This window comes from Rhinatrema bivittatum, chromosome 5 (assembly GCF_901001135.1).
Source record: "Rhinatrema bivittatum chromosome 5, aRhiBiv1.1, whole genome shotgun sequence".
In the NCBI taxonomy this organism is placed as follows: domain Eukaryota; kingdom Metazoa; phylum Chordata; class Amphibia; order Gymnophiona; family Rhinatrematidae; genus Rhinatrema; species Rhinatrema bivittatum.
In genome coordinates this window covers 361,103,588-361,131,494 of record NC_042619.1, presented here as the reverse complement: position 1 = coordinate 361,131,494, position 27,907 = coordinate 361,103,588, and the positions used below count along the sequence as shown (strand labels likewise).

At 46.7% G+C, this 27,907-nt stretch overlaps 1 protein-coding gene across 3 annotated transcripts in view; it reads right to left on the bottom strand.

Annotated features, from left to right (window-relative positions):
- Nucleotides 1-27,907, bottom strand: part of UGGT2 (UDP-glucose glycoprotein glucosyltransferase 2) — a 1,031,439-nt gene that overhangs the window by 162,371 nt on the left and 841,161 nt on the right. For all 3 annotated transcript variants that reach the window (XM_029604715.1, XM_029604718.1, XM_029604716.1), the window contains exon 28: nt 845-1,003. In XM_029604715.1, the coding sequence (XP_029460575.1) occupies nt 845-1,003 (159 nt within the window). The remainder of the gene's footprint in view (nt 1-844; nt 1,004-27,907) is intronic.

Here is a 27,907-nt window from a genome sequence, read left to right as displayed (position 1 = left end):
TACCCCTAACCATTTAAGCTAGATATTTCACTTAGAAGCAGTTCCTGCACTGCTCTCTACATTAATGGTGGGGTGGAAGGGAAACAAAACCAAAAGGTTACATTAATGGCGGGGGTGGATGGGAAATAGAACCAATAGGTTACTAAATACCAAGAGTAACAGATAAGTATGAGAGAGGAGAAAAAGAAGTGTGAAAGCTTGCTGGGCAGACTGGATGGGCCATTTGGTCTTCTTCTGCCGTCATTTCTATGTCTTTTCTATGTTTCAAAATACAGTCACATCTGGAAGACCTAGGAGAAAGGCAGGCTGAATACATCTGTCAGACTATATGGAGTAATTCAAACTATTCACTGCTCATGGTTCTTGAAGGTCTACAGATACATGTGTAAATATACAACAAATATTCAGCATGGTTCACATTTTATTTAGCTCAAGCTTTGAAAGTGTGAAATGGGCCTACCAATTTTTATTTTTTTTGACAATTATAGATATATGAAAATTATAATTTGGGGGCACTACAGCCATATATACGGGGAAGACAAATTTGAAAACTGTCGTCTATCATGAAAGTGGGGTATAAATACAGTGCATGTGCTGTTTTAGTCAACAGATAAAAGAGGCGAGTTAGGCTGGTAGAAGAAATTACACGATTTCACATGCTTACTTTGCACCTGCTTCAAAAGCAGGTACGATGGCATGAGTATGAAGCACCCACATTCCCTCACTGGCTCGAATTTTCAAAGGCATACTCGCACCACATGCTGTTTCATTTACCGTATTTAGGAGCAAATATTAATAATACATTCAAAACAACTAAAGTGATTTTGCTCTACCCAATACCTACCAGATTAGCCATAACAATAGTGTCAACCACAACAGGTTCATTTTTCGTGCCCAGGGTAAACTGTAGCCCTCGGGGAGGCTGCCCAGTATTCACATCAAAGCAATGACCTTCAAGTAGAAGATATTCCAGTTCATAGTTTGCTGTGACAATTCCTTCCACCTATGAAGATCAGAATGTTATTAGTACAATGTTTGGTTATATATTGACAGAGAAAAATGGTCTACTGCTTTTATTCTCTATTTTTTAAATATGCTGTATCTTTAGTTATTCTTCAAGGTTTATTATTTAATGTTTTATGAAGAATGGTATTGTCTCTGTTTTTCCATTCTTGCTCTGCATATAGAGGCTGGCTTGTTGTGGGTTGCAGTTCAGTTCTTCTCAGCACGTTTCTGATTATACTTTCTGATCTCTTCATTCTTTATTTGGTGAGGTTCTGTATGTGACTGAGGTGAGAGGGTGCGGGCCAGTTTTTTAAATATAGGTTGCAGGAGGGAGCTGGGCTTTATTTGATGGGCCGGGACAGAAAATGAATGAATCGTGGGGGGGAGGGGGAGCACAGTAATTATTCACACAGGGCAGCAAAAAACCTAGCATGGACCTGCCTGCACATATACAGTACCATATCTCTAGCTCTTTCAGCAATTTCTGTTTAGTACTCACATTCTATGCCAAAAAGAGAGGGAGTATTGTGACAAATTGGAAAAACCTGAAGTGATCTGGTAGCGATATTCAATCTGAATTTCCCAAATTATTCTGAAAGCATTCTACTAGTTCTGAGAAATGTGAATGAAAGACCTGACTTGATCATTTGTCCATAGAGGTAGAAGATCATTTTATTTATCTCACTTAAATTTGAACAAAACTGAACACTCAAGAAGCATGTGGATTTTATAAAATTGCCTGCCCGAGGTGCAAGTAAATTTACATACATATGTCATATTTGTACATATGTTTACTCAAAAGTTCTTGAGGGTGGGGTTGAGTTTTCACTTACTTGCACACTGATTTTAAATATTATGGACATAATTTTCAAAAGCTATTGCATGTATGGGTTTTACATGCTTACATGGACTTTTGAAAATGGCTACTTTTATGTATGCAACTTCTTTGAAATTTCATTGAATTTTAAATAGGTTTTACACGCGTAAATGAGCTTTCAAAAATTGCTTCATCTGCGCTACTTTTACGTGCGTATCTCCTTTGAAAATTCACTCCTATGGAGGAAATTTTTGAAAACAAGTATACGTATAAAAGTACCATATATTGTAGCAATTTTCAAAAGTCCATTTACACGTATAAAACCCAATTTTAAAAGCATAAATCATTTTCATGCTGATCCAATACCATGTACTAGCCGCTGTGCATGGCTTAACATGCGATTAGACGTGTGTTTTGGATGTGCATCCATAACCCCCTATCCAATAAGGGGTTTAGCGCATCCAAAACGTGCGTCCAAATCAACGCATACCTAATAGCACTGAACACATGGAAATTTATTAGCTAATCTCCGCGATACAAAACATTTTCCCCGTGGCCAATGCGCCCTTGAAACACGGCAAATTTAATGCCAGCTCGAGGTTGGTTTAAAGGTATGCTATGCTCAAGGGCATATTGAAAAAAAAAGAAAAGTCCTGCTTTCTGTGATTCCTCCTAATAGTATCGTAGTGATACTAAGGAGGAGGAAGTCTTTGAGAAAAAAAAAAAACTGGACATCCAATATACATGCACAAGATACACAGTCCAGACCGTTTATCTTGTGCATGTATATGCTAGTAGCAGGAGAAAACGGTCGCTCGTAGATTGAGCGTCTGTTTTCCCAACCCGCTTGACATCCACCTCTTGTTGCATCTGTTGGTCTCAGACGGCTTCGCCCAACATGCCTCACCCTCTATTTCAGCCTTCTCCACCAACCTCGGGAGAATGGCATCCGTAGTGTCTCCTTGCAGCACCCTCCAGTGTCCCCGGAGCGGCTTTGGCGCGGCGTCCTGCCAAGTTGACCTGAGGCCTCCTAGGGTGCACGCGCACGCCTCACATCTTCTAGCAGTGTTGGCACGAACCTCGGGGGCATCCCCCTCAAGTGATGTCACTGCTTCCTACTACAAAAGGATGCCCATTTGCTGACTCTCACCGAGTTAGCAACGGATTGGATTCGTTCCAGTCTGAAGCTACTCTGCCTGCTTCTGCTGCTGCTGGAAGCTATCTACATCCTCTGGGGGTGTAGATAGCTTGGGTACTAGCTCCTCGGGGGCCCTTTGCTTATTTCCAGGTGCCTATCCTGAATCCAGGTACTCACTCCTCAAGGGCCTGTGTCTCTATCCTGGTGCCTGCTACCAATTCTTCTACCTGCTGGAACTCCATCTATCAGCTACAGAGAGTGAGTACTACTTCTCCTAGTCTGTTCATCTACATTGGGCCCTACACCACCATTGTGGAACGGGTCTCCTCTGCCGAGGATTACAGACTGTTGATACCTATCCTCTCTCTACTGCTCATTGGGAACTCTATCTACTCAGCTACAAGGGAGTGTTCTAACATCTGCCAGTCTGTCTGTCCTACAGTGCCTCATTGGATATCTGTATTGGGGCCTTATACCACCATTGTGGGACGGGTCTCCTCCGCCAAGGATCACAGACTGTTGATATCTAATCCTCTCTCTACTGCCATCTCTGGTGAACCATACAGGCTGCATAATAAAGATATATTCTCTGTGTTTGTGCATCTGAGTCTAGCCTGGTGCTACAGTTCCCTACGGGGCTCCTCCCCGTGGGACACACTATCACTGTTGCCTCTAAGAATCCACCAAACACCTCGATATCATAACAGATTGCTAACTCCATGGATTCGGCTCAGCTCACCGCATTGCAGGCCATTCCAGGCCTGGCCCAGCGAATCACCGAACAACTCACTGGATAGCTTGACTGTGGCCTTTAATCTACTGCACTCACAGATGAACGTTTCTACTACCTCAGGTAAAGAAGAAATACTACCAGAAGTGAGAGTTAAAACAGTTGTACCCCTCTCAGCTCCTCTTTGCTTCCCAGGGAAAGCCTGGAGATTCAGGGGATTCCTCAACCAATGCTGCATGCATTTTGTACTTCAACCTAAATTTTCCCACAGCTTAATCCAAGACCACGTATATCCTGTCTTATCTGGACGGAAGAGCACTAGCTTGGGCTTCTCCGCTGTGGGAGCGTGATGACCCCATCCTGAGGGACCTTGCTGGGTTTTTGGAACTGTTCAAATCCGTATTTGATGACCCTGCCAGGTACACAACCACAGGATCCACATTGGTTCATCTACAGCAGTGGTTCTCAACCCTGTCCTGGGGACCCCCCCAGCCAGTCGGGTTTTCAGGATATCCACAATGAATATGCATGAGAGAAAATTTGCATACACTGCCTCCATAACATGCAAATTTTCTCTCATGCATATTCATTGTGGATATCCTGAAAACCCGACTGGCTGGGGGGGTCCCCAGGACAGGGTTGAGAACCACTGATCTACAGCAAGGTAATAAACCTTTACCAGACTTCGCCATCAAGTTTAAGACTTTGGCTTCATAGTTGAATTGGGACTTGAGATGCCTGAAGAACATTTTCTTTGAAGGCCTGAACTCCCGGCTGAAAGATGAATTGACGGCTCGAGAAATGCATAAGACCTTGGAGGACCTGATGAAGTTAGCCACAAGAATTGACCAATGACTTCGGGATACAGTTCAAGAGGCTAAAGGTTCCAAGAAACCTAGACAGAGAGAAATCCGAGTCAAGACTATACCTAAGCCTATTCAGTCTAAATCGGTTGCTGGCGAAGAAGAACCTATGCAACTAGGCCGTAGTCACCTGACTTATAAGGAGAGAAGAACGCGGAGAAGATTAGGCCTATACATGTATTGTGGTCAAGCAGGCCATGCCTTATCTGTCCAGGAAACGGGCAGACCTAAGTCCTGTAGGAGGACTCTTCTTAGGTCTAACTGCACCTTCTCCTCCACTCTCTCTGCCAGTTTCTTTGATTAACGGACCACTTGAATTCCAGACTCTTGCCCTAGTGGACTCCAGGGCAGGAGGGAATTTTATACTGAGACGTCTAATGGAACATCTGCGAATCCCCACTATGACTATGAAGCCTCTGCTTCTGTTATCCTCTATCCATGGGGAGCCCTTACCGGGTGAAGTAACCCTACAAACAGAACTGGTCAGTTTAAGGACTGGAGCTCTTCATATGGAATCCATTTCCTTCTTTGTGCTAGAAAAGGCTATGCACCCCTTAGTACTCGGGTTACCATGGCTACAAAAGCATGGGCTACTCTGGAGCTTTCACGCTGGGGCCCAGATTGTCATGGCAAATGTCTAAAGGAAGTTTCATCATTACCCTGTATGCCTACAACTCCATTGATGCCTGGGTTACCACCCCAATACGCATCGTTTCAAGATGTGTTCTCTAGAGAAGACGCTGATATACTTCCTCCACACAGATCTTATGACTGTGTGATCACCTGAAACCGAATACCGCACCACCCAAGGGAAGAGTTTACCCCCTCTCGGTGGTGGAAAATAAAGCGATGTCTGAATACATCCAAGAAAATCTGCAAAAAGGTTTCATAAGGCCATCCAAGTCTCCTGTAGGAGCAGGGTTTTTCTTTGTGGGGAAGAAGGATGGAACCATACATCCATGCATTGATTATCGTGGTCTAAACGAGATCACGGTCAAAGACCGCTATCCCTTACCACTCATCCCAGAGCTGTTTGATTGCCTACAGGGGGCTAAGATCATCTCCAAGCTGGATCTTAAAGGAGCATACAACCTTGTTCACATTCGTTCAGGTGACGAATGGAAGACAGCTTTTAACACCAGGGACGGGCACTTTGAGTATTTGGTGATGCCCTTTGGCTTATGCAGCGCAACAGCTGTCTTCCAAAACATGATGAACGACATCCTGCGTGACCTACTCTACCAATGTGTCGTTGTCTATTTGGACGACATCCTGATCTTCTCTCAAGATCTGAATACCCATGTTATGGATGTCAAGTGTTACAAAAACTGCGGGAGAACTGTCTATATGCTAAGCTGTCCAAATGCGAATTCCACAAGGAATCTGTACCGTTCCTAGGGTACATAGTGTATAGCAAGGGGTTTCAGATGGACCCACAAAAGCTGGAGAGCATTCAGAAATGGTCCCAACTTACTGGTCTAAAGGCTCTCAGAAGGTTTCTGGGATTCACAAATTACTATAAAACCTTCATTAAGAATTATTCCTCACTGACTGTGCCTTTAACAGCTCTGACAAAGAAGGGTGCCAATGTTGCCAATTGGTCTATTGAGGCTGTCACCGCTTTCCAAAAGCTAAAGGACGCTTTCTCCAGCAAGCCATGTCTCCATCACCCGGATCCTATATGCCACTTTACTGTCGAGGTGGATGCCTCTGAAGTTGGAGTAGGGGCTGTATTAAGTCAAACCAGTGACTCCAAGCTCCTGCGGCCATGTTCCTTCTTCTCCAGTTGATTCACACCGGCTGAGAGGAACTATGGAATCGGAGATAAAGAATTGTTGGTGATAAAGATGGCGTGCGAAGAGTGGAGACCCTGGCTCGAGGGTGCTCAACACCCGATTACGGTTTTTACTGACCATAAAAACCCAGAATACGTTTGTCACGCCCAGCGCCTCAACCATAGACAGGCGAGGTGGTCCCTGTTTTTTAACAGGTTTGATTTCATCTTAAAGCATCGACCGGGAGATAAAAACATCAGAGCGGATGCCCTATTTCATTCCTTCATATCTGAAGATGTGCCTGACGCTCCCCAACACATCATTGAACCTGAGAGAGTCATACTATCAGCTACTCACCCAGTACCTGCGGGCAAAACGATTGTGCCTACCAATCTCCGGAAGAAAGTACTAGCATGGGCTCATGACTCTAAACTGGCTGGTCATCTCGGTAAACAGAGAACCCTGGCAAAGCTGCAAAAATTCTACTGGTGGCCGTCTATGAGAGAAGACGCCTTCGCTTATGTAGTGGCCTGTACCTACTGTGCCAGACAAAAACCTACGCCCGGTTGTCCTTGGGGCCAGCTACAACCTTTACCCATACCGGATGAGCCCTGGACTCACATCGCCACAGACTTCGTGGTGGACTTACTCCTCTCCGGGGGCAACAACACTATCTGGGTAACGGTGGACAGATTCTCAAAGATGGCTCACTTTGTGGCACTTCCTGGCTTACCTTCTGCCAGTGAACTTGCACAGCTTTTCATCAGCCACATATTCCGCCTGCATGGAATACCGAAGCATATCGTCTCAGACAGAGGCGTACAATTCACGGCCAAATTCTGGAAGGCTCTTTGCAAGAAGTTTGATATCACTCTCGACTTCACTTCTTTTTACCATCCGCAATCCAACGGCCAAACAGAGGATGAACTGTACCCTCAAACAGTTCCTCAGAGCCTACGTCTCTTCATGCCAGTATGACTGGGCTGAACTTCTACCGTGGGCCGAGTTTTCCATCAACTCTCATCCAGCAACATCTACTGGATCAACACCATTCGAAGTGGTATATGGACGACTACCTTCACCACCTTTGCCACTTCCAATTTCAGTGTCATCCACGGGAGCACAAGCCACTGCCGATGAAGTTCAACATCTTTGGAAGAAGACAAAGGAGATGCTCAACAAAGCTGGAATTCAAGCAAAATGAGACTATGACATTCATCACGGCAAGGCTCCTGATCTCAAGCCTGGTGATAAGGTCTGGTTGTCTACGAAGCACCTTAGATTGAAGTTGCCATCTGCTCGCTTCGCTCCACGCTATGTCAGACCATTCCCCATCCTCCTCCATCTGGGCAATCTCTCCTACAGTCTCAAACTTCCTCCAGCAATGAAGATCCATAAAGCATTTCACGTCTCATTACTGAAACTGCTTATTCTCAACAAATTCAGCACCAAGATACCAGATCCCCCTCCTGCTGACGCAGAAGAGAAGATTGAATATAAAGTAGATGCTATACTTGATTTAAGGAAGAGAGGCAGAATATGGGAATACCTCCTGCCATGGGAGGGCTATGGACCAGAAAATAACTCGTGGGAACCTATGTCTAACATTCTGGACAAAGAGATGCTGAACCAGTATCATCGTTCACATCCTCGGAAACCAGGACAAGGTGGGGGGTCTGGAGGAGGTCCTTTGAAGGGGGGTACTGTTGCGTCCGTCAGTCTCAGACGGCTTCGCCCGACATGCCTCACCTCTATTTCAGCCTTCTCCACCAACCTCGGGAGAATGGCGTCCATAGCGTCTCCTGGCCGCACCCTCCAGCGTCCCTGGAGTGGCTTTGGGGCGGTGTCCCGCCACGTTGACCTGAGGCCTTCTAGGGCACGTGTCTGTGCATGCCTCACATCTTGTAGCAGTGTTGGCGCGAAACTCGGGGGCGTCCCCCTCAAGTGACGTCACTGCTTCCTACTACAAAAGGTTGCCCATTTGCTGACTCTCGCCAAGTTAGCAATGGATTGGATTTGTTCCGGTCTGCAGCTGCTCTGCCTACTTCTACTGCTGCTGGAAGCTATCTACACCTTCTGGGATTCTATTAACTTGGGTACCTGCTCCTCGGGGACCCTTTGCTTATTTCCAGGTGCCTATCCTGAATCCAAATACTCTCTCCTCGAGGGCCTGTGTGTCTATCCTGGTGCCTGCTACCAATTTTTCTACCTGCTGGAACCCCACCTATCAGCTACAGAGAGTGAGTACTACTTCTCTCAGTCTGTTCATCTATATCGGGCCCTACACCACCATTGTGGAACGGGTCTCCTCTGCCGAGGATTAAAGATTGTTGCTACCTGTCCTCTCTCTACTGCTCATTGGGAACTCTATCTACTCAGCTACAAGGGAATGTTCTAACATTTTAAAGAACTGAGTGTTTGTATTTAATACTAACTGAGTGTTTGTATTGAAAAAAAACAACCCACAAAAAAAAAAAAAATCCAAAAAATAGCCAGAAGCTAGAAATAAGCTAGGAGCAGTGTATACCTAAATAAAAAAGTTGTATAGTTCAGCTCAGTTACTCACCTTGGAAAGGTGTTGAGGTAGTGTGATTGGGTTTGAATAGGGACCAACATTTGTTAATCAAGAGAGCAGTGAGTCACTCAGGCTGACTAACTGAAGTTAGACTGTTTGTATTTCCCACCCCTAGCTCATCCCTTAATTTATAGGCAGGTGCCACTGTCACAAAAAAAAACCCAAAAAAAACATCAACAAAAACTTTATTGGGGAGTCACGTGACACTGTGCAGGGGAGTGGATGTAGTCTGCCCTTGCTGGCGCCCCACTTAGCCATCCAGCCCCATCTGTGACTTTTAAAATACTTTTTCTTGGGACACACGTGTGAAGGATCACTGCTGTGTTGTGCAGGGAGTAATTATTAGTAGAGATGTCCACCAGAACAGCAAGAAAGGAGAAGGAGAGAGATAAAGAGAGAATGCAGATTTTAGAACAGCGGTCGTGGAGGCAGAGCCGGAATTCAAAAAGCTTTCGCATCAACTCTCGGATTTAATTTCCTCCATTGCCGGCTATGAGGCCCGATTCACCGAAATGGAGCAGCGAGTTTCAGGGGCTGAAGATGGCCTCCAGACCACGAGGGCCGAGGTGGTTAAATTATAAGCAGCAATAGCACAGCACACTGACTGTTTAGAAGACCTGGAGAATCTATCTCGTCGGTCGAATCTCCGTTTCATAGGGCTGCCGGAGTCCTTAGAGGAACGGGAGATGCCGAGGCGTTTGGAGACTTGGCTGACGCAGGAACTTGGTCTGACAGGGGCGCGAGGCCCGTTGCGAATCGAGCGTGCTCACAGACTAGGCCAACGCAGAGCGCAGCACGATCGTCCACGTGTCACGATCGCAAAAATTCTTAATTTCGCTCACAAAGAAGCAATCCTACAAGCGGTACGGGGTGGGAAATCTCTCACCTTTGAGGGCAAGAAGATTCTTGTCTTCCAAGATTTTTGCGCGGCTCTATCTGCTAAACGGTGCGCACTCTCCCCATTCTGCGCTCAGCTGCACAACCTGGGACAGCGGGCGGTTCTTGTATATCCTGCTAAAGTTCGTGTTTCGACCCCGGATGGACCCCGCTGGTTCTCGGAGGCAAGAGAGCTCCGCGACTACATTGCGACGTTGGACCGGCCTGCCACACACAGCTGAAATTCTCCCGAATACAGGAAGGTTGGCGAAGGAAATCTGGCTTCTTTGGTTTGCTGAGCTGGATTTCTTCTGAATGCTGTGAAATTCTGGCCCTGCGAGTATATGCTATGTGCAGGGCAATACCCCTTAGGAAGATGCTGTAATCGGGGCACCACTGACGAAATCAGTTTTAAATTGTTTGTAACCCCCGTTGTTAGCTGGGCTTCCCGGGTTGCTATAATGTGAAGAGTTAATATGGTTGGGAAGTCTATCTACAGTTTTTGCTCTGTCGGTTTGCGTATGTGAGATAAGTAGGGCAGCAATTTCTAAAGATGTAACACAGTAGTGTTGAGAAAAAATTTGGTAATTATTGCATCTATAATGTTCTAATTTTACAGCCCATAAACCTGGCGGTGCATCTGCTAAACTAATCTCCAGAGCTAGGCGTTAGCTAAATCCTGGGGGGGGGGGGGGGTGAACTGAGTGCACAGTTGAAGTGCTAGTTCTGTTTCCCTGCTGTTTTGGGTCATGCTTTAAGTGTCCTATATTATTATTAGGATTTACACTAAGGTACCTTATTTTGGGGCGTGTGAGGTGGGGCTGGATGGGGGAGGGGGGAGTCCTAAGTGTCATAGGTGACTCGTTAGGAAGGGGTAACATGAAGGGGTTATGGGAAAGGGGGTCAGGGGCAGGGTCTGGGAGGGAGCGAGGGGGGGGGTGAGGGGTCGAGAGTAGGATTGAAGGGAAGGTTGTGAATCCAAAGTAGGACTAGGGGGGGGGCAGGGGAGGGGGTATGGGGTGGAGGGGAGGAGAGGAGAGGAGAGAAGGGCTACTTCATTGTACTGTTTCTGGTTTACGAGCTGAAGGGGTTCAGTGGAAAGGGGGGTGGGTCCATGCTGGGACGACCATCTCCCTCCTTAAGAGAGCAATATATTATTCAGTCCACTTTATGTACAGATATGGATGGCTAATCGGGGAATTGTCTTGTTGTCCTGGAACGTTTGTGGTGTTAACTCTCCAATAAAATGGGCCAAGATCTTACAGGCCCTAAAGCGGAAGTCCGCGGATGTGGCTTTCCTCCATGAAACACACCTGACAGATGTGGAACATGCTAAATTACACCAGAGTTGGGTGGGGACGGTACATTTTGCGTCGGCCGGCTCCAAATCGGCGGGGGTGGCCATCCTAATTCGCAATCTACGGTCTTGAATGAAATTAAAGATCCCAATGGTCGGTATCTGATTCTAGAAGCTGAACTTAATCACATCCCCATGGTGTTTTGTTGTGTTTATGCGCCCAATACACGCCAGTCTCAGTTTTTTCAAAATTTACAGCGAGTGCTGCTCCCTTACATTGATCAGACCTTGGTGGTGGGAGGTGATTTTAACGCTCTGAGAGATCCAGTTTGGGATCGGATATCGGGTATCCCTACCCTGGGAACGCACAGTAAGGGACTCCGTGTATTAGAAAATACTTTACATCTGATTGACTCCTGGAGAACTCTTCACCCATTTGAGAAAAATTTCACTCATGTATCTAGGGCGCATGCGACCCAATCGCGTATAGACTATTTTCTGGTCAGCGCAGATTTCTTTTCTAAAGTTGCCGGGGCTGACATAGGAGCATGGTCAGAGAGGATAACGTCTCCAATCTGCTTAGAATTAACTACAGCGGGCATAGCCCCCTTTACAAAGCCATGGTGATATCCATACTTTCTAGCAGAGGATAGCTCATTTCAAGATTATTTGAGGGAGAGATGGGAGGATTATGCTAAATTAAATGCACAACACAGTGAAGATCCTATTTTGTTTTGGCAGACAGCCAAGGCAGTTCTGCGCGGAGATATAATCTCTTACCTGGCATATCGGAGGAAATCGTTAGATAAAAGGCTTCTGTCCCATAGTGCGCAGCTCCAGAAAGCTAAACGTAGTCTAGTGCGGCAGCCATCCCCGCAGCATAAAAAGTCTTTTATGGTCTTGCAGGCAGCAGTAAATTCTCTTCTTCATCAAAGGGCAAAGAAGAGTGTTTTATATTACCAACTGCAGCTTTATAAGTTTGGGAATAAACCGGGGAAAATGATGGCTAATTTGGTGAAAGCGGCGAGGAGCTCATGCTACATCCCGGCTCTTAAGTCGAAGGGAGGCCCAGTCGTTAATACTACCTCTGGAATTTTGGCCGCATTTCACACTTATTACTCATCGCTTTATGAGTCTGAGAGATGGAACTCCGATGCATGGGAAGCTTTTTTGGAATGCCTTGACCTTCCCTCTATAACTGTAGAACTGCAATGAAGGTTAAATGAGCCCATCAAACCGATAGAGGTGCGCTTGGCGATTGTTAGAGCCAAGAAATTGAAAGCACCTGGCCCTGATGGCTATGGCTCGGAATTTTATAAATGTTTAGTAGAGCCTCTGACTGAATTTTTACCTTTGGTGTATAATGCTTTAATTGAACAGGGCTCCTTTCCTTCTTCAGGTAATAGAGCCCATGTTACTCTTATTTCGAAACCTGGAAGGGATCCGTTGCTGCCGGAGTCGTATCACCCCATTTCCTTATTAAATGTTGACCACAAACTTTTGGCTAAAATTCTGGCACAACGTTTGGGAGATTTCTTGCCAAAATTGGTCCAGCCGGGGCAGTGGGTTTTGTCAAGAAGCGCTATGCTCTCACTAATATTAGACGGGTAGTTGCGGCGATGGCACTATGTCAGCGCTCTGATTCCTCTTATCTTATGGCTAGCTTGGACGCTGAAAAAGCGTTTGACCGGGTGGAGTGGGGCTACCTGTTTCGGCTACTTCCCCTAATGGGGTTTGATGGATTTTTCTTACAAGCCATACAGCTTTTATACCATGACCCGGTAGCCTTGCTCTTGGTGAATGGGATGTTGTCCGATCCCTTCCCGGTGCGGCGAGGTACTCGGCAGGGATGCCCACTGTCCCCCTTGCTTTTTTTGCTCACTATGGAACCCTTACTGTTAGCCATCCAAGAATTACCGCGTATTCGGGGAGTACAGTTTCACTCTGGATCCCAGAAGGAGATTTTCAAGTGTGCTGCTTTTGCGGACGATGTCTTAGTATTCCTCACGGCCCCGCAGCGTTCGCTGCCGGCTCTCTTGGAACTTTTTCAGGACTTTGGGACTTTTTCGGGGCTGCGCATTAATTGGGACAAATCTGAGGCGTTGGCGTTTCCTCCAGCTCTCCGGGAGGGATGGACAGGTCCCTTCCCTTTGAAGTGTGCAGGTTCTTCGGCTAAGTATCTGGGGATACATCTGTCCTCTGATTTGGCAGCCATTTACTCGCTTAATATAACGGGCTTAATGACGCGCACGCGCGACAAATTGACACAGTGGCGGGAACTTCCTCTATCCTTAGGGGGACGAGTTAATTTGTTTAAATTGATTCTTTTACCCAAGTGGTTATATGTGCTGCAGAACTTCCCACTCTCTCTCAAGCGCAGCAATTTGAAGGCCCTTGACACTCTCATGTGAGCCTTCTTATGGCGGGGAAGAAACGCGCGAGTCCCACTGTCGTGGCTCAAGTTAAAATGGGGCTTTGGGGGGATGGGGGTTCCAGATCTGTTACGCTATAATATAGCGGCTAATCTAAGATTGGTCCATGATTGGTTGCTGGGAGAATCGAAATTTGTAAGTCACCTTGCAGAAAGCACGCTGGTTGCACCCTTAGATCTTAAATTTGTTCTTATGTGTGCGCGTCAGGCTCTTCCTAGTGCTTTGCTGCAGAGCCAGCTAATAAGCCCGATTTGGGAAGCGTGGAGATTTCTGACTGCGCACTTACATATTCCTACCCAATGTGCGTGTCTGCTGCCCTTAATGGGAAACCCAGATTTTACACCTGGTGACCAGTCCCAGGGGTTTCGAGAGTGGCAATCGAAAGGTATAGTCCAAGTGGGCCAAGTGTTAAACCCCACGGGTGAGATGCTCACATTTGAGGAAATCAGAGACCTATATAAGCTACCAAGCAGTCAACTATTTAGTTACTTGCAAGCCCGCCACTACATACTCACTCTGCCCCCTTCCACTAAAATGCCTGACCATGTTCAAGCCCTTAACAGATTCTTTCAGTTTGATAACAGCAGAGGGACCTCTCTTTCCCAGTTTTACCAGGAGTTGCTTAAAGGTTATGCTTCTGATACAATGCATATCTCTCTGGAGCGCTGGGGATGAGATGGGGATTTCATCATACCGGTAGCAGCCTTTACTGCATGTATGAAAAATGTGAACAAAGTTACTGGCAATATGTATTACCGGGAAATGCAGTTCAAATTCTTGCGAAGAGCATATATTACTCCCCAGCTTGCGTTCCGGGCTAAAATGATTCCAACAGCGAACTGCCCGCAATGCACCTCTGCCCTAGGGACTATGTCCCATGTTTTTTGGACATGTCCCTGTATACAAATTTATTGGGGTAAGATTGTGTGCTATTTGTGGCAGCTTTTGCATATTAATTTACCACTTTCTCCTTACATGCTCTTATTTGACTGCATTCTTCAACCTCTTGTCCGAGGTGCAGGCACACGTCTCTTTTTAAAGAAAGCCGCAGCCGTGGGGAAGAAAGTTATATTACTTAATTGGCGGGAGCTGGAACCCCTTCTATTTGGACTTGGTGGATCCATCTCAATCGCATGATGCAAATGGACAATTTGGATTCAAAAGCTTGTCCGCAACGTCGTCGTCAGTTCCTGCAGTCCTAGGATGCCTATCTACAAGCCCTGTCACATCGTCCCAGAAGCTTGGTGCTTAATGATTGACTGTAGTTTCATACAGACTGACCTGCTTGCTCGGAATGCTCGAGGAGAGTGAATGGACAATATATACAATATATACAGTAGTAGCTTTTGGGAAGAGGGTGGGGGGGTAAAGGGACAGGTATAGGTTGAAGGGATAGGGGACGGGTTGGAGGGAAGGAGGGAGATTATGTAGGTCTATAAATGAGCTAAGATTTGACTTTTAAGTGTAATTGGCTCCGGAGCTGTGGAAGTGTACACACAGCTCGGGTGGCATGTATTTCACTGTTGCTCAATAAAAATCGTTTGAACATTAAAACTTTATTGAGAATTCGATCAGACCCCAGTAGGCCACTACCAGACACATAGTGAATTCACTAATACATTTAAAGGACGTTAGACACATTCCTACTCCCATAGAAACCTAAAACTTAACTAGGAACTGATCAAAATTGAGATGAAGGCAGCAGTCCAGCAGCAAGAAGGGGGCTTCCCAGTCTTTTGCATCGAGTGTCACATGTATGATTTTTTACCCACCGGTGAGAAGTTGTACATGTGCATGCGAAGCAAAGAGCTCCTGGCTCTCAGAGAACGAGTCTGATCTCTGGAGGCTAGAGTGGCAGACCTGGAGGAGCTGAGGCAGACAGAGGTATATAGATGAGACCTTCAGGGACATAGTAGTCAAGTCCCAACTTCAGACTGGCAGCCCTGGTGCTGCCTTGGAGGAAGAAGGTCTCATGATGGGAGAGCACCAACCTGGTGCAGCAGGAAAGGATCCTGTAGCAAGGACCTGCTCTCCAGGTGATGCATTGTCCTTTCTCACTGAGGATATCTCCCCAAGGCCTACTGCCCAGGAGGGAAGGGTTAGGTCGGCTGTCATAGTTGGTGATTCGATTATTAGGAATGTAGATAGCTGGGTGGCTGGTGGGTGTGAGGATCGCCTGGTAACATGCCTACCTGGTGCGAAGGTGGCGGACCTCACGCGTCACCTAGATAGGATTTTAGACAGTGCTGGGGAGGAGCCGGCTGTGGTGGTACATGTGGGCACCAACGACATAGGAAAATGTGGGAGGGAGGTTCTGGAAGCCAAATTTCGGCTCTTAGGTAGAAAGCTTAAATCCAGAACCTCCAGGGTAGCATTCTCTGAAATGCTCCCTGTTCCACGCACAGGTCACCAGAGGCAGGCAGAGCACCGGAGTCTCAATGCGTGGATGAGACGACGGTGCAAGGAAGAGGGATTCAGTTTTGTTAGGAACTGGGGAACCTTTTGGGGAAGGGGGAGTCTCTCTTTCGAAGGGATGGGTTCCACCTTAACCAGGGTGGAACCAGACTGCTGGCGCTAACCTTTAAAAAGGAGATGGAGCAGCTTTTAAAGTAGAACAAGGGGAAAGCCGACAGTCGCTCAGCAGCGCATGGTTCGGAGAGAGGTATCTTTAAAGGATACTAATGACGCATTAGAATTAGGGCACCCCAACAGTGAGGTTCCAATAATTAGAAAAATAGTCCAAGTGCCTGTAACTAAAAACTCACCTGAGCTAAAAAATTCTAACTTATCCCTATCAATTAAAAAGCAGAATGAAAATACAAACAAAAAACAAACTTTGAAATGTTTGTATGCTAATGCCAGAAGTCTAAGAAGTAAGATGGGAGAATTAGAATGTATAGCAGTGAATGATGACATAGACTTAATTGGCATCTAAGAGACATGGTGGAAAGAGGATAACCAATGGGACAGTGCTATACCGGGGTACAAATTATATCGCAATGACAGAGAGGAGCACTCGGGAAGAGGTGTGGTGCTTTATGTCCGGGATGGCATAGAGTCCAACAGGATAAACATACTGCATGAGACTAAATACAAAATTTAATCATTATGTGTAGAAATCCCTTGTCTGTCAGGGAAGACTATAGTGATAGGGGTATACTACCGTCCACCTGGACAAGATGGTGAGACGGACAGTGAAATGCTAAGAGAAATTAGGGAAGCTAACCAAATTGGTAGTGCAGTAATAATGGGAGACTTCAATTACCCCAATATTGACTGGGTAAATGTATCATCGGGTCACGCTAGAGAGATAACATTCCTGGATGGAATAAATGGTAGCTTTATGGAGCGATTGGTTCAGGAACCGACGAGAGAGGGAGCAATTTTAGATCTAATTCTTAGTGGAGCACAGGACTTGGTGAGAGAGGTAACGGTGGTGGGGCCGCTTGGCAATAGTGATCATAATATGATCAAATTTGATTTAATGACTGGAAGAGGAACAGTGTGCAAATCCAAGGCTCTTGTGCTAAACTTTCAAAAGGGAAACTTTGATAAAATGAGAAAAATTGTTAGAAAAAAACTGAAAGGGGCAGCTACAAAAGTAAAAAATGTCCAAGAGGCATGGTCATTGTTAAAAAATACCATTCTAGAAGCACAGTCCAGATGTATTCCACACATTAAGAAAGGTGGAAAGAAGGCAAAACGATTACTGGCATGGTTAAAAGGGGAGGTGAAAGAAGCTATTTTAGCCAAAAGATCTTCATTCAAAAATTGGAAGAAGGATCCAACAGAAGAAAACAGGAGAAAGCATAAACATTGGCAAGTTAAATGTAAGACATTGATAAGACAGGCTAAGAGAGAATTTGAAAAGAAGTTGGCTGTAGAGGCAAAAACTCACAGTAAAAACTTTTTAAAATATATCCAAAGCAGAAAGCCTGTGAGGGAGTCAGTTAGACCGTTAGATGATCGAGGGGCACTTAGAGAAGATAAGGCCATGGCGGAAAGATTAAATGATTTCTTTGCTTCGGTGTTTACTGAAGAGGATGTTGGGGAGGTACCCATAATGGAGAAGGTTTTCATGGGTAATGATTCAGATGGATTGAATCTAATCATGGTGAACCTAGAAGATGTGGTAGGCCTGATTGACAAACTGAAGAGTAGTAAATCACCTGGACTGGATGGTATACACCCCAGAGTTCTGAAGGAACTAAAAAATGAAATTTCAGACCTATTAGTAAAAATTTGTAACTTATCATTAAAATCATCCATTGTACCTGAAGACTGGAGGATAGCAAATGTAACCCCAATATTTAAAAAGGGCTCCAGGGGTGATCTGGGAAACTACAGACCGGTTAGCCTGACTTCAGAGCCAGGAAAAATAGTAGAAAGTGTTCTAAACATCAAAATCACAGAACATATAGAAAGACATGGTTTAATGGAACAAAGTCAGCATGGCTTTACCCAGGGCAAGTCTTGCCTCACAAATCTGCTTCACTTTTTTGAAGGAGTTAATAAACATGTGGATAAAGGTGAACCGGTAGATATAGTATACTTGTATTTTCAGAAGGCATTTGACAAAGTTCCTCATGAGAGGTTTCTAGGAAAAGTAAAAAGTCATGGGATAGGTGGCGATGTCCTTTCGAGGATTGCAAACTGGCTAAAAGACAGGAAACAGAGAGTAGGATTAAATGGACAATTTTCTCAGTGGAAGGGAGTGGGCAGTGGAGTGCCTCAAGGATGTATTGGGAACCTTACTTTTCAATATATTTTTAAATGATCTGGAAAGAAATACGAGTGAGATAATCAAATTTTCAGATGACACAAAATTGTTCAGAGTAGTTAAATCACAAGCAGATTGTGATGAATTGCAGGAAGACCTTGTGAGACTAGAAAATTGGGCATCCAAATGGCAGATGAAATTTAATGTGGATAAGTGCAAGTTGATGCATATAGGGAAAAATAATCCATGCTATAATTACACAATGTTGGGTTCCATATTAGGTGCTACAACCCAAGAAAGAGATCTAGGTGTCATAGTGGATAACACATTGAAATCGTCAGTTCAGTGTGCTGCGGCAGTCAAAAAAGCAAACAGAATGTTGGGAATTATTAGAAAGGGAATGGTGAATAAAACGGAAAATGTCATAATGCCTCTGTATCGCTCCATGGTGAGACCGCACCTTGAATACTGTGTACAATTCTGGTCGCCGCATCTCAAAAAAGATATAATTGCGATGGAGAAGGTACAGAGAAGGGCTACCAAAATGATAAGGGGAATGGAACAACTCCCCTATGAGGAAAGACTAAAGAGGTTAGGACTTTTCAGCTTGGAAAAGAGACGACTGAGGGGGGATATGATAGAGATGTTTAAAATCATGAGAGGTCTACAACGGGTAGATGTGAATCGGTTATTTACTCTTTCGGATAGTAGAAAGACTAGGGGCACTCCATGAAGTTAGCATGGGGCACATTTAAAACTAATCGGAGAAAGTTCTTTTTTACTCAACGCACAATTAAACTCTGGAATTTGTTGCCAGAGGATGTGGTTAGTGCAGTTAGTATAGCTGTGTTTAAAAAAGGATTGGATAAGTTCTTGGAGGAGAAGTCCATTACCTGCTATTAAGTTCACATGGGGGTGGATTTACAAACAGCGCGAATTGGCGTACTTTTGCTGGCGCATCAGGCGCAAGCAAAAGTACGCGGGATTTTAGTAGATACGCGCGTAGCCGCGCAAATCCTGGATCGGCGCGCGCAAGGCTATCGATTCTGTATAGCTGGCGCGCGCTGAGCCGCACAGCCTACCCCCGTTCCCTCCGAGGCCACTCCGAAATCGGAGCGGCCTTGGCGGGAACTTTCTTTTGCCCTCCCCTCACCTTCCCCTCCCTTCCCCCTACCTAACCCACCCGCCCGGCCCTGTCTAAACCCCTCCTTACCTTTGTCGGGGGATTTACGCCTCCCCGGAGGGAGACGTAAATCCCCGCGGGCCGCTAGCACGCCGGGACGCAACCTGGGGGCGGGTATGGAGGGCGCGGCCACGCCCCCGGACCACCCCGGGCCGTAACCACGCCCCCGGGCCCACCCCCAAAACGCTGCCGACACGCCCCCAAAATGCCGCGCCGACCGGGCCCGCCCCCGACACGCCCCCCTCGCCAAACCCCGGGACTTACGCGAGTCCCGGGGTCTGCGCGCGCCGGTAGGCCTATTGAACATAGGCGCACCGGCGAGCAGGGCTCTTAAAATCCGCCCCTTAGAGAATAGCCACTGCCATTAGCAATGGTAACATGGACTAGACTTAGTTTTTGGGTACTTGCCAGGTTCTTGTGGCCTGGATTGGCCACTGTTGGAAACAGGATGCTGGGCTTGATGGACCCTTGGTCTGACCCAGTATGGCATTTTCTTATGTTCTCTTATATTCTTAACATCTGCCAGTCTGTCTGTCCTACAGTAGCTCATTGGATATCTGTATCGGGGCCTTTTACCACCATTGTGGGACGGGTCTCCTCCGCCGAGGATCACAGACTGTTGCTACCTAATCTACTCTCTATTGCCACCTCTGGTGAACCATATAAGCTGCATAATAAAGATATATTCTCTGTGTTTGTGCTTCTGAGTCTAGCCTGGTTCTACAGTTCCCTATGGGGCTCCTCCCCATGGGAGACACTAACACTGTTGCCTCTAAGAATCCACTAAACACCTCGATATCATAACATCTCTTCTGTGTGCCTGACGCATCGGAGGCACTAGGAAGCACATCTGTTCCTAGCGCCTCCTTTTTAGTGCGACCCCTCATTGAAATATTCGAGTGGCTGGGCGCGCGTTAGGAAAGCAGGCGCTCAACACCGAGCACCTGTTTTTCACGCGCATTTATTGGATTGGCCTGTATGAATATTAACTCCATGAGCATAAGTTTAATGGGAAATTTACTATTTCTGGATAGCAAGCGTAACTTATGTCGATACTTTCAGTGAGATGCTTTGCCTTCTGAAAGTTGGTGAAAATAATGTGCTGTCTGTTGCACAAGTTACCCATGACGTTACAAAATTAGAGGGTAATTTTCAAAAGGATTTACATGTGTAAATATATCTACTATTGTAGCAATTTTCAAAGGTCACTTGTATGAGTAAAGTGCATTTACATGTGTAAAACCCATTTTTTAGCATGTGAATTCTTTTGAACATCAGGCCCTTACCGTCTAAAGAACTTCTTCCTGCCAGAGCAATACTTTCAAATAGAAATCTTAAATACACTGCTTATGTTTCCTATAAATGATTGAAACACACTGATCTACTGGGTGTTGCATAATCTATGCCTCCCTCCCAGCGCCCCACTGGATTATCCCACTAATATAATTCTTGTGCCATTTTGAAGACCATTCAATTTGGAATTTACCAGGACCTTACACATTACTTAAATTTATTATTTATGTACAATAGCAAAAAACAGCATCAGATTGACCGTATTAAGTATATTGCATTTCATGAGGCTCGTGATACTGGAACAACCTTTATTACGAAAAAGTGAATTGCTGAAGCAAAAGCTGGTTTCAGAGGATATGGGGCAAGACTGCCGATGAGTGTTTTATGGAATTTGGCGATGCTCAACCTCTAAAATTTTCTTAAGAAAGCCAAAATAATGTTGAAAATTCCAGCAACAAGCAGAAAAAATGCTGTTACCAAATGGCATAAATGATTTTAGATGAGATAAGGAAAAAAGTTGATAGAAGAACAATTTTATTGTTATTGAGTCAGCACTGGTATCCAGGAGTTTCACATTATTTTGAAACCACTGAAAACTGAAACCCATATCGAAGACAGACTCTGACTGATGAATTGTTACAAAATTTGGATGAGGAGGATTTTCTTCATTTAGTGCCTTCTGACGAATTTTTCATTTGGTCAATTCAAAGACCAGATTTTCAAAATGATCGAGTTTGGTCAAAAACTTTGAATCAAATTAGCAACAAGGAATATTACTGACAAATTGTCAGAAACCCTGCTTGCATTAGACTTTTTTTCATGTTCACAGCAAAGAAAATGTTGTGGGTAAACAAAGAACATGGAGAATTTTGGTATGGCACCTATTTTCAGAATCTGATTTTAGCTAAAAATGTTATCCCATTTTTGAGTGATCCAGGAAACATTTTGGTAGGTTTTTTTTGTCCATGATAAGGTGCCATGCATGCAAGCCAATGTCAAGCAGCGCTTCAAGAAAATGGCATTGATTTTGGGGTAACGACATTTGGCCAGGGAACTCTCCAGATTTGAACGCTGCTGAAAACACAGGTGCCATTATTAAGGATAAGGTGGAGAGTTTAATGTTGAAGAAAAGTGATCAGGGATGTGAACCCCCCTCCCTCCCAAGGGAGATAGGGGTAAAGAGTATGCTACCATTTAAGTGGAGGAAAAAAAAGACGACAATACAGCTATGTAACATGAGCCACCAGCCCAGGAAACACAGAATGAGATTGAAAAGGTTGCCAGACCTCTTATTGTGAAGGTGCTTAAATAACCATTGAATAGATGAATCAGAGACTCAGGCAGGGAATTTACATGTCACAGCCCCCTGGACTACTGTTGATAACTTGCAGTGAAATATCTCTAAATCATATAGAACTATGACTGGAAAAGTTCTACATTGGAGAATTGTGAATGAGAGAGGGAATTGTGAGAAAAATATACTGAAAAACTGTACTAGGAAGCAAAGAGATTCTTACCCTAACAAAGGGAGTCAGATCCTTGGGTACCCAGTTCTCAATCAACAGAATAATGCGAGGCAGGATGGAAGGGTGTGCACACATTCTCTTTCCATGGTACTACCTGGGTTTTGGCCTTTTGGCTGAGAGAATGTAACCCATCCAGGCTGGGTGAGAGTGAATGGCTGGGCATGAGCTTAGTGGAGCTAAAATCACTGAAAGCTGAGACTATGGAGGGCCTGCATCACTGAACGCTAAACAAGCCATGTGCCTAATGGAACTGTAAACCGAAGCCAGGAAAATCCCTCCTACCCAGGGAGAGAAACCGAAAGGACAGCAGCAGATCCAAAGATGGAATGGTCCTCCAAGAGGCAGATCGGGAGGTGACTCTGTGTTCCCCTTGAGCAAGGGGACCCCAGTGGCATATCAAGTGGTCTCCCAGGTGGAAGGGGACCTCAGCAGTATATTGGGAGGAGACCCCAGCGGCAGATTGAGAGGTCCCCCAGGAGGGTGGGGACCCCAGCAGCAGATCAAGTAGTTCCCCAGGAGGAAGGGGATTCCAGCGGTAGACTAGGAGGTGACCCTGGGTCCCCCTTGAGCAAGGGGACCTCAGCAGCAGATTCTGTGGTTCCTCAGGAGGGCATAGACCCCAGCAGCATTTCAGGAGTCGGAGGCAGGTCCCTCAGGAGGGCGTGGACTCCAGCGACAAACCGGGAGGTGGAGTCAGGTCCCCAGAAGGATGTGGACTCCAGTGTTGGCACAGACCTTTCAGCGGAGCTGAAGCGGTATCAAGGAGAAGGCAGTGGTTTAGATACAACGGACCCCCCCCCCCAGGCCAACACTTCCCATTAGCCCAGCTGCATCTTTTCACATGGGTGAGACTTGGAAAAAAGGTGTGTGTGTGTGGGGGGGGGGGGGGGGGGGGGGGGGAGTATAATAGTAACAAAGGGAACTCAAGAGGTCCCTTCTATTCTATATCATAGTATACTGTGGGGGCCAACAACTTCAAATTGCCAAATATTAAATAATCTTGCTATCTTGTAGAAATGTATATAGTTGTGTGGCCTGAGACTACTAAACACAAGTAGATAAGTGTGCTGTTTGACACCTTATTAGCAATGTACATAGTCATGTAGAAATGTATATACTTATATAGTCTAATATAGTGGTTCTCAACCTTTTTTCGGCCGGGACACACCTGACAGATGTTGTGTCGGAGGTGGACCCATGGGCTGAGGGGGGATTGATGCAACCTGTAGGCGAGGGCCTAAGGGTCCCCACTGTCAGCAGGTTGAGTGGGCTGAAGCTAGAGGCCGCTGGAGCTTCACCTAAACCAGCCCTCATTCCCCTCGGGTTGAGCCTTGGGGTGCCGGGGCCAGCAGGACTTACATGGGCCTCGAGGTTAGCTAGAGATGAGTAGCTTAACAAGCCCAGAGACAGCAGTCAGTAGATGGCGTAGTTCTAACCTGGACTGGATTCAGTACGAGGGCTCAGGTGCCAAAGGAAAATCCACATCCAGAGGATAGGCGAGGAGAGGTGTCACTGACAGGCTGGATTCTGAGCCAGCAGAGAATGGAAGTTGTAGCAAGCAACGAAGAACTGTGGATGAAGGAGAGTCTGTAGCATAGTCGTGCAAAGCACGGGTCAGGGAGCGGAGAAGGCAGGCGTGGTCAGGCAAGGCAGGGGTTAGGGTGCGGAGAAGGCAGAGATGGTCAGACGTAGCAGAGGTCTAGGGCTGGAGAGAGGCTGAAGAATAGTTGGGCGTAGCGGAGGTCTGGGGCTGGAGAGTAGCTGAAGAGTAGTCGGGCGTAGCGGAGGTCTGGGGCTGGAGAGTAGCTGAAGAGTAGTCAGGCATAGCGGAGGTCCAGGGCTGGAGAGAAGCTGAAGAGTAGTCAGGCGATGCAAAAATTGGGGGCTGGAGAGAAGCTGAAGAGTAATCAGGTGTAGCGGAGGTCCGGGGCTGGAGAGAAGCTGAAGAGTAGTCAGGCGTAGCGGAGGTCCGGGGCTGGAGAGAAGCTGAAGAATAGTCAGGCGTAGCGGAGGACCGGGGCTGGAGAGAAGCTGAAGAGTAGTCAGGCGTAGCGAAGGTCCATGGCTGGAGAGAAGCTGAAGAGTAGTCAGGCGTAGCGGAGGTCCGTGGCTGGAGAGAAGCTGAAGAGTAGTCAGGCGTAGCGAAGGTCAAATCCAGAGAGTCTAGACCAGAGCTTTCCAAACTTTTCATGTTAGTGACACACTTTTTAGACAAACATAATTTCATGACACAGTAATTCAATCTACCAGCAAACCAGAGGTTAAATGTTAAACGAACAAAATGTATTTCGACAATTTATGTATGTTTCCTTAAATATATACATAAATAAAATGTTTCATGACACAACCTATCTCATAATAAATATTTGTGGGCTTCTACTTCCTCCATGCTGATCTCGTACATTGTGAGATCGGCATTAAAGTGCTACTCTTGCACATTCCCAAAGATTACATGTGCCAATCACTAAAAAGTAAATTTTTTTTTACCTTTGCTGTCTGATCTTAGTTTTCTAATCGATTGGTCACAGGCTTTTTTCTCCACCTTCCCTTTCTTGTTTTTTTGCCAATTCCTTTTACAGGGTCTTTTTTTTTTCTATTTCTTTTCTCTCCATCTGTCTTCTTCCCTCAAACACACAATCAGGTTCTCATTCTCACACGCTGTCTATCTCACACATACACACACAGGTTCTCACACTCACATGCAGTCTCACACATCCATAGCTCTCACTCTCATATGCTCTCTCTCATACATACATACATACTGTCTCTCTCATGCACATGCTGTCTCATTCTCACACACACAGGCTCTCACACTCACATGCAGTCTCACGCATCCACAGCTCTCACTCTCACCTGCTCTCTCTCATACATACATTCACACTGTCTCTCTCATGCATATGCTCACTCTCTCACACACACAGGCTCTCTCTCACATGCTCTCTCTCATACATACATACACACTCTCTCTCTCATGCATATGCTGTCTCACTCTCACACAAACAGGCTCTCTCACTCCCACATGCTCTCTCTCATACATACACTGTCTCTCTCATGCATATGCTGTCTCACTCTCACACACACAGGCTCTCTCTCACTCTCACATGCTCTCTCTTATGCATATGCTGCCTCTCTCTCATACATACATACACACTGTCTCTCTCATGCACATGCTGTCTCACTCTCACACACACAGGCTCTCACACTGACATGTAGTCTCACGCATCCACAGCTCTCACTCTCATATGTTCTCTCTCATACATACATACACACTGTCTCTCTCGTGCACATGCTGTCTCACTCACACACACAGGCTCTCTCTCTCACATGCTCTCTCTCATACATACATACTGTCTCTCTCACTGGCACATGCTGTCTGACTCTCACACACACAGGCTCTCTCGCTCTCACTGGCACATGCTGTCCCTCTGCGCGGGTTGCCAAAGGTTGGGCTCTGCAGCGGCCCTGATCTTCTCTGGCCACGATGTGGGATCCGCAGCGGCCCTGCTATCGGGTTTCCTCCTCTTCTCGGGCCGCCGCGACGTGGGATCCGCAGCGGCCCTGCTACCGGGTTTCCTTCTCTTCTCGGGCCACCACGACGTGGGATCCGCAGTGGCCCTGCTACCGGGTTTCCTCCTCTTCTCGGGCCGCCGCGACGTGGGATCCGCAGTGGCCCTGCTACCGGATTTCCTCCTCTTCTCGGGCCGCCACGACGTGGGATCCGCAGCGGCCCATTAATGCTCTTCTTCTGTACGCAGCAGATGCTCCTACTCCTTCCTGCCCACGCGGCTCCGGCAACGTTTTTCTTCTGGGGCTGCGCAGGCAGGAAGGAGGAGGAGTGAACGTGACCATTTTCTTTGGGCCGTGGTGAGGTAAAGCTCCACCACGGCCCTGCCGATCTTCCGACTATAGTTCCCTGCTTCCGCAGGCCCTGTGGAACGGGCAACACACCTCCACACTGCAGGCGACACACTAATGTGTCGCGACACACACTTTGGAAAGCTCTGGTCTAGACGAACGGGAACTAGGAGAACAGGAACTGGGAAACACAGGAAGACAGGAGCACACGATGAGACGATTCAAGGAATAGGAACGAGTACGAGGAGACATGTTGCAAAGGCAACGCTATGGAGCGAGGCCTGAGCTTTTATACGCTGAAGGGTCTGACGTCAGTATCCGCGGGCCCTTTAAAGGAATCACCGATGCGCACACGCATGCCTAGGAAGGGGCGCAGTGCTGGTGGCAGTGTCTCTCTGCGGGCCACGCGGAAAGGCCCGACGAACAGGAACATCCTGGCTGGCAACACTGGGCAATGCGGCAGGGCCGGAGGCATCGGAGGAAACCTGAGGTTGGAGTTGGTGGCCCACTGCCGCCAGCGAAGAGGAGCCAGCAGCTGGAGTCTGTCTGAAGAGGTGAGAGGGCCGTGCCGCGGGTGGCACGCGTAACAGTACCCCCCCCCCCATCGTGCCCATTTAGACACGATGGAAATTCAAGAGGAGGGTCTTATCCAGAATGTTTTGGGCTGGCTCCCACGAATTCTCTTTGGGTCCGTATCCCTCCCAAGAAAGGAGATTCTCCCATCGGCGGTCCCTGCGACGGACGTCTAGGACCTCTTGGACCTTGTACGTCGTGTCGGTTTCTGCCACCAGAGGAGGTGACTCAGGAGCTTTCCGGGCAGGCCAAGACAGAATTACAGTCTTTAAAAGTGATACATGGAATGTATTACGTATCCCCAGTGTAGGGGGCAGCCGAAGCTGGTATGTAACAGGTCAAGGTCCAATAAACCTAGGAGCAAATCTTTGTGGTGGAATTCGAAGTCGGATGTATTTGGTACTTAACCAGACTTTCTGGCCAGGAAGGAATTCAGGAGCCGAGCGGCGTCGACTGTCAGCAGTTCTCTTGGCCCGGGAGGCGGCTGTTCCCATAGTGTCTTAAGGGCGTCCGAAGTAGCCTGTGCTGCAGGAGACGGCACAGATAGAGGTATGGGTAGAGGTGGTTGAGGTTGTTTCCCATAGACGATTGAGAATGGGGATGTACCAGTAGCTGTAGCGATGTGAGAGTTATGAGAAAACTCTGCCCAGGATAAGAGGTCCTACCAGTTATCTTGTTGGTCATTGATGTAAGTGCGCAGGAAAGCCTTCAAAGAGCGATTCATCCATTTGGCTTGCCCGTTGGCCTGGGGATGATAGGCGGTCGTGAGGCTGATGTTAATACCGAATTTTCGGCAGAGTGAGCGCCAATACCTGGCGACAAATTGAGGACCTCGATCTGAGACGATATCTGTGGGTAATCCATGCAATCTGAAAATATGGTGGAAGAACAGTCGTGCTAGCTCTGGAGCGGATGGCAGGCCTGGTAGAGGTACAAAATGGGCCATTTTAGAAAAGCGGTCTATGGAGACCCATATTACGGTGTGACCCTTAGAAGGTGGCAGATCCATGATGAAATCCGTAGACAGGTGAGTCCACGGGTCTTCGGGTGCTGAAGACCCCAAGATCACCCGACCGGGGGTTTCTGCTGTGCACAAATATTACAGGATTCGACATACGCTTTTGCGTAGGAGACCAAGGTAGGCCACCAGAAGAACCGCTGGAGCAGTGCCACGGTTCGTGCTCATCCTGGGTGACCGGCAAATTTGGAATCTTGTGCCCAGCAGATAACTCTTTCTCGGAGTCGTCGG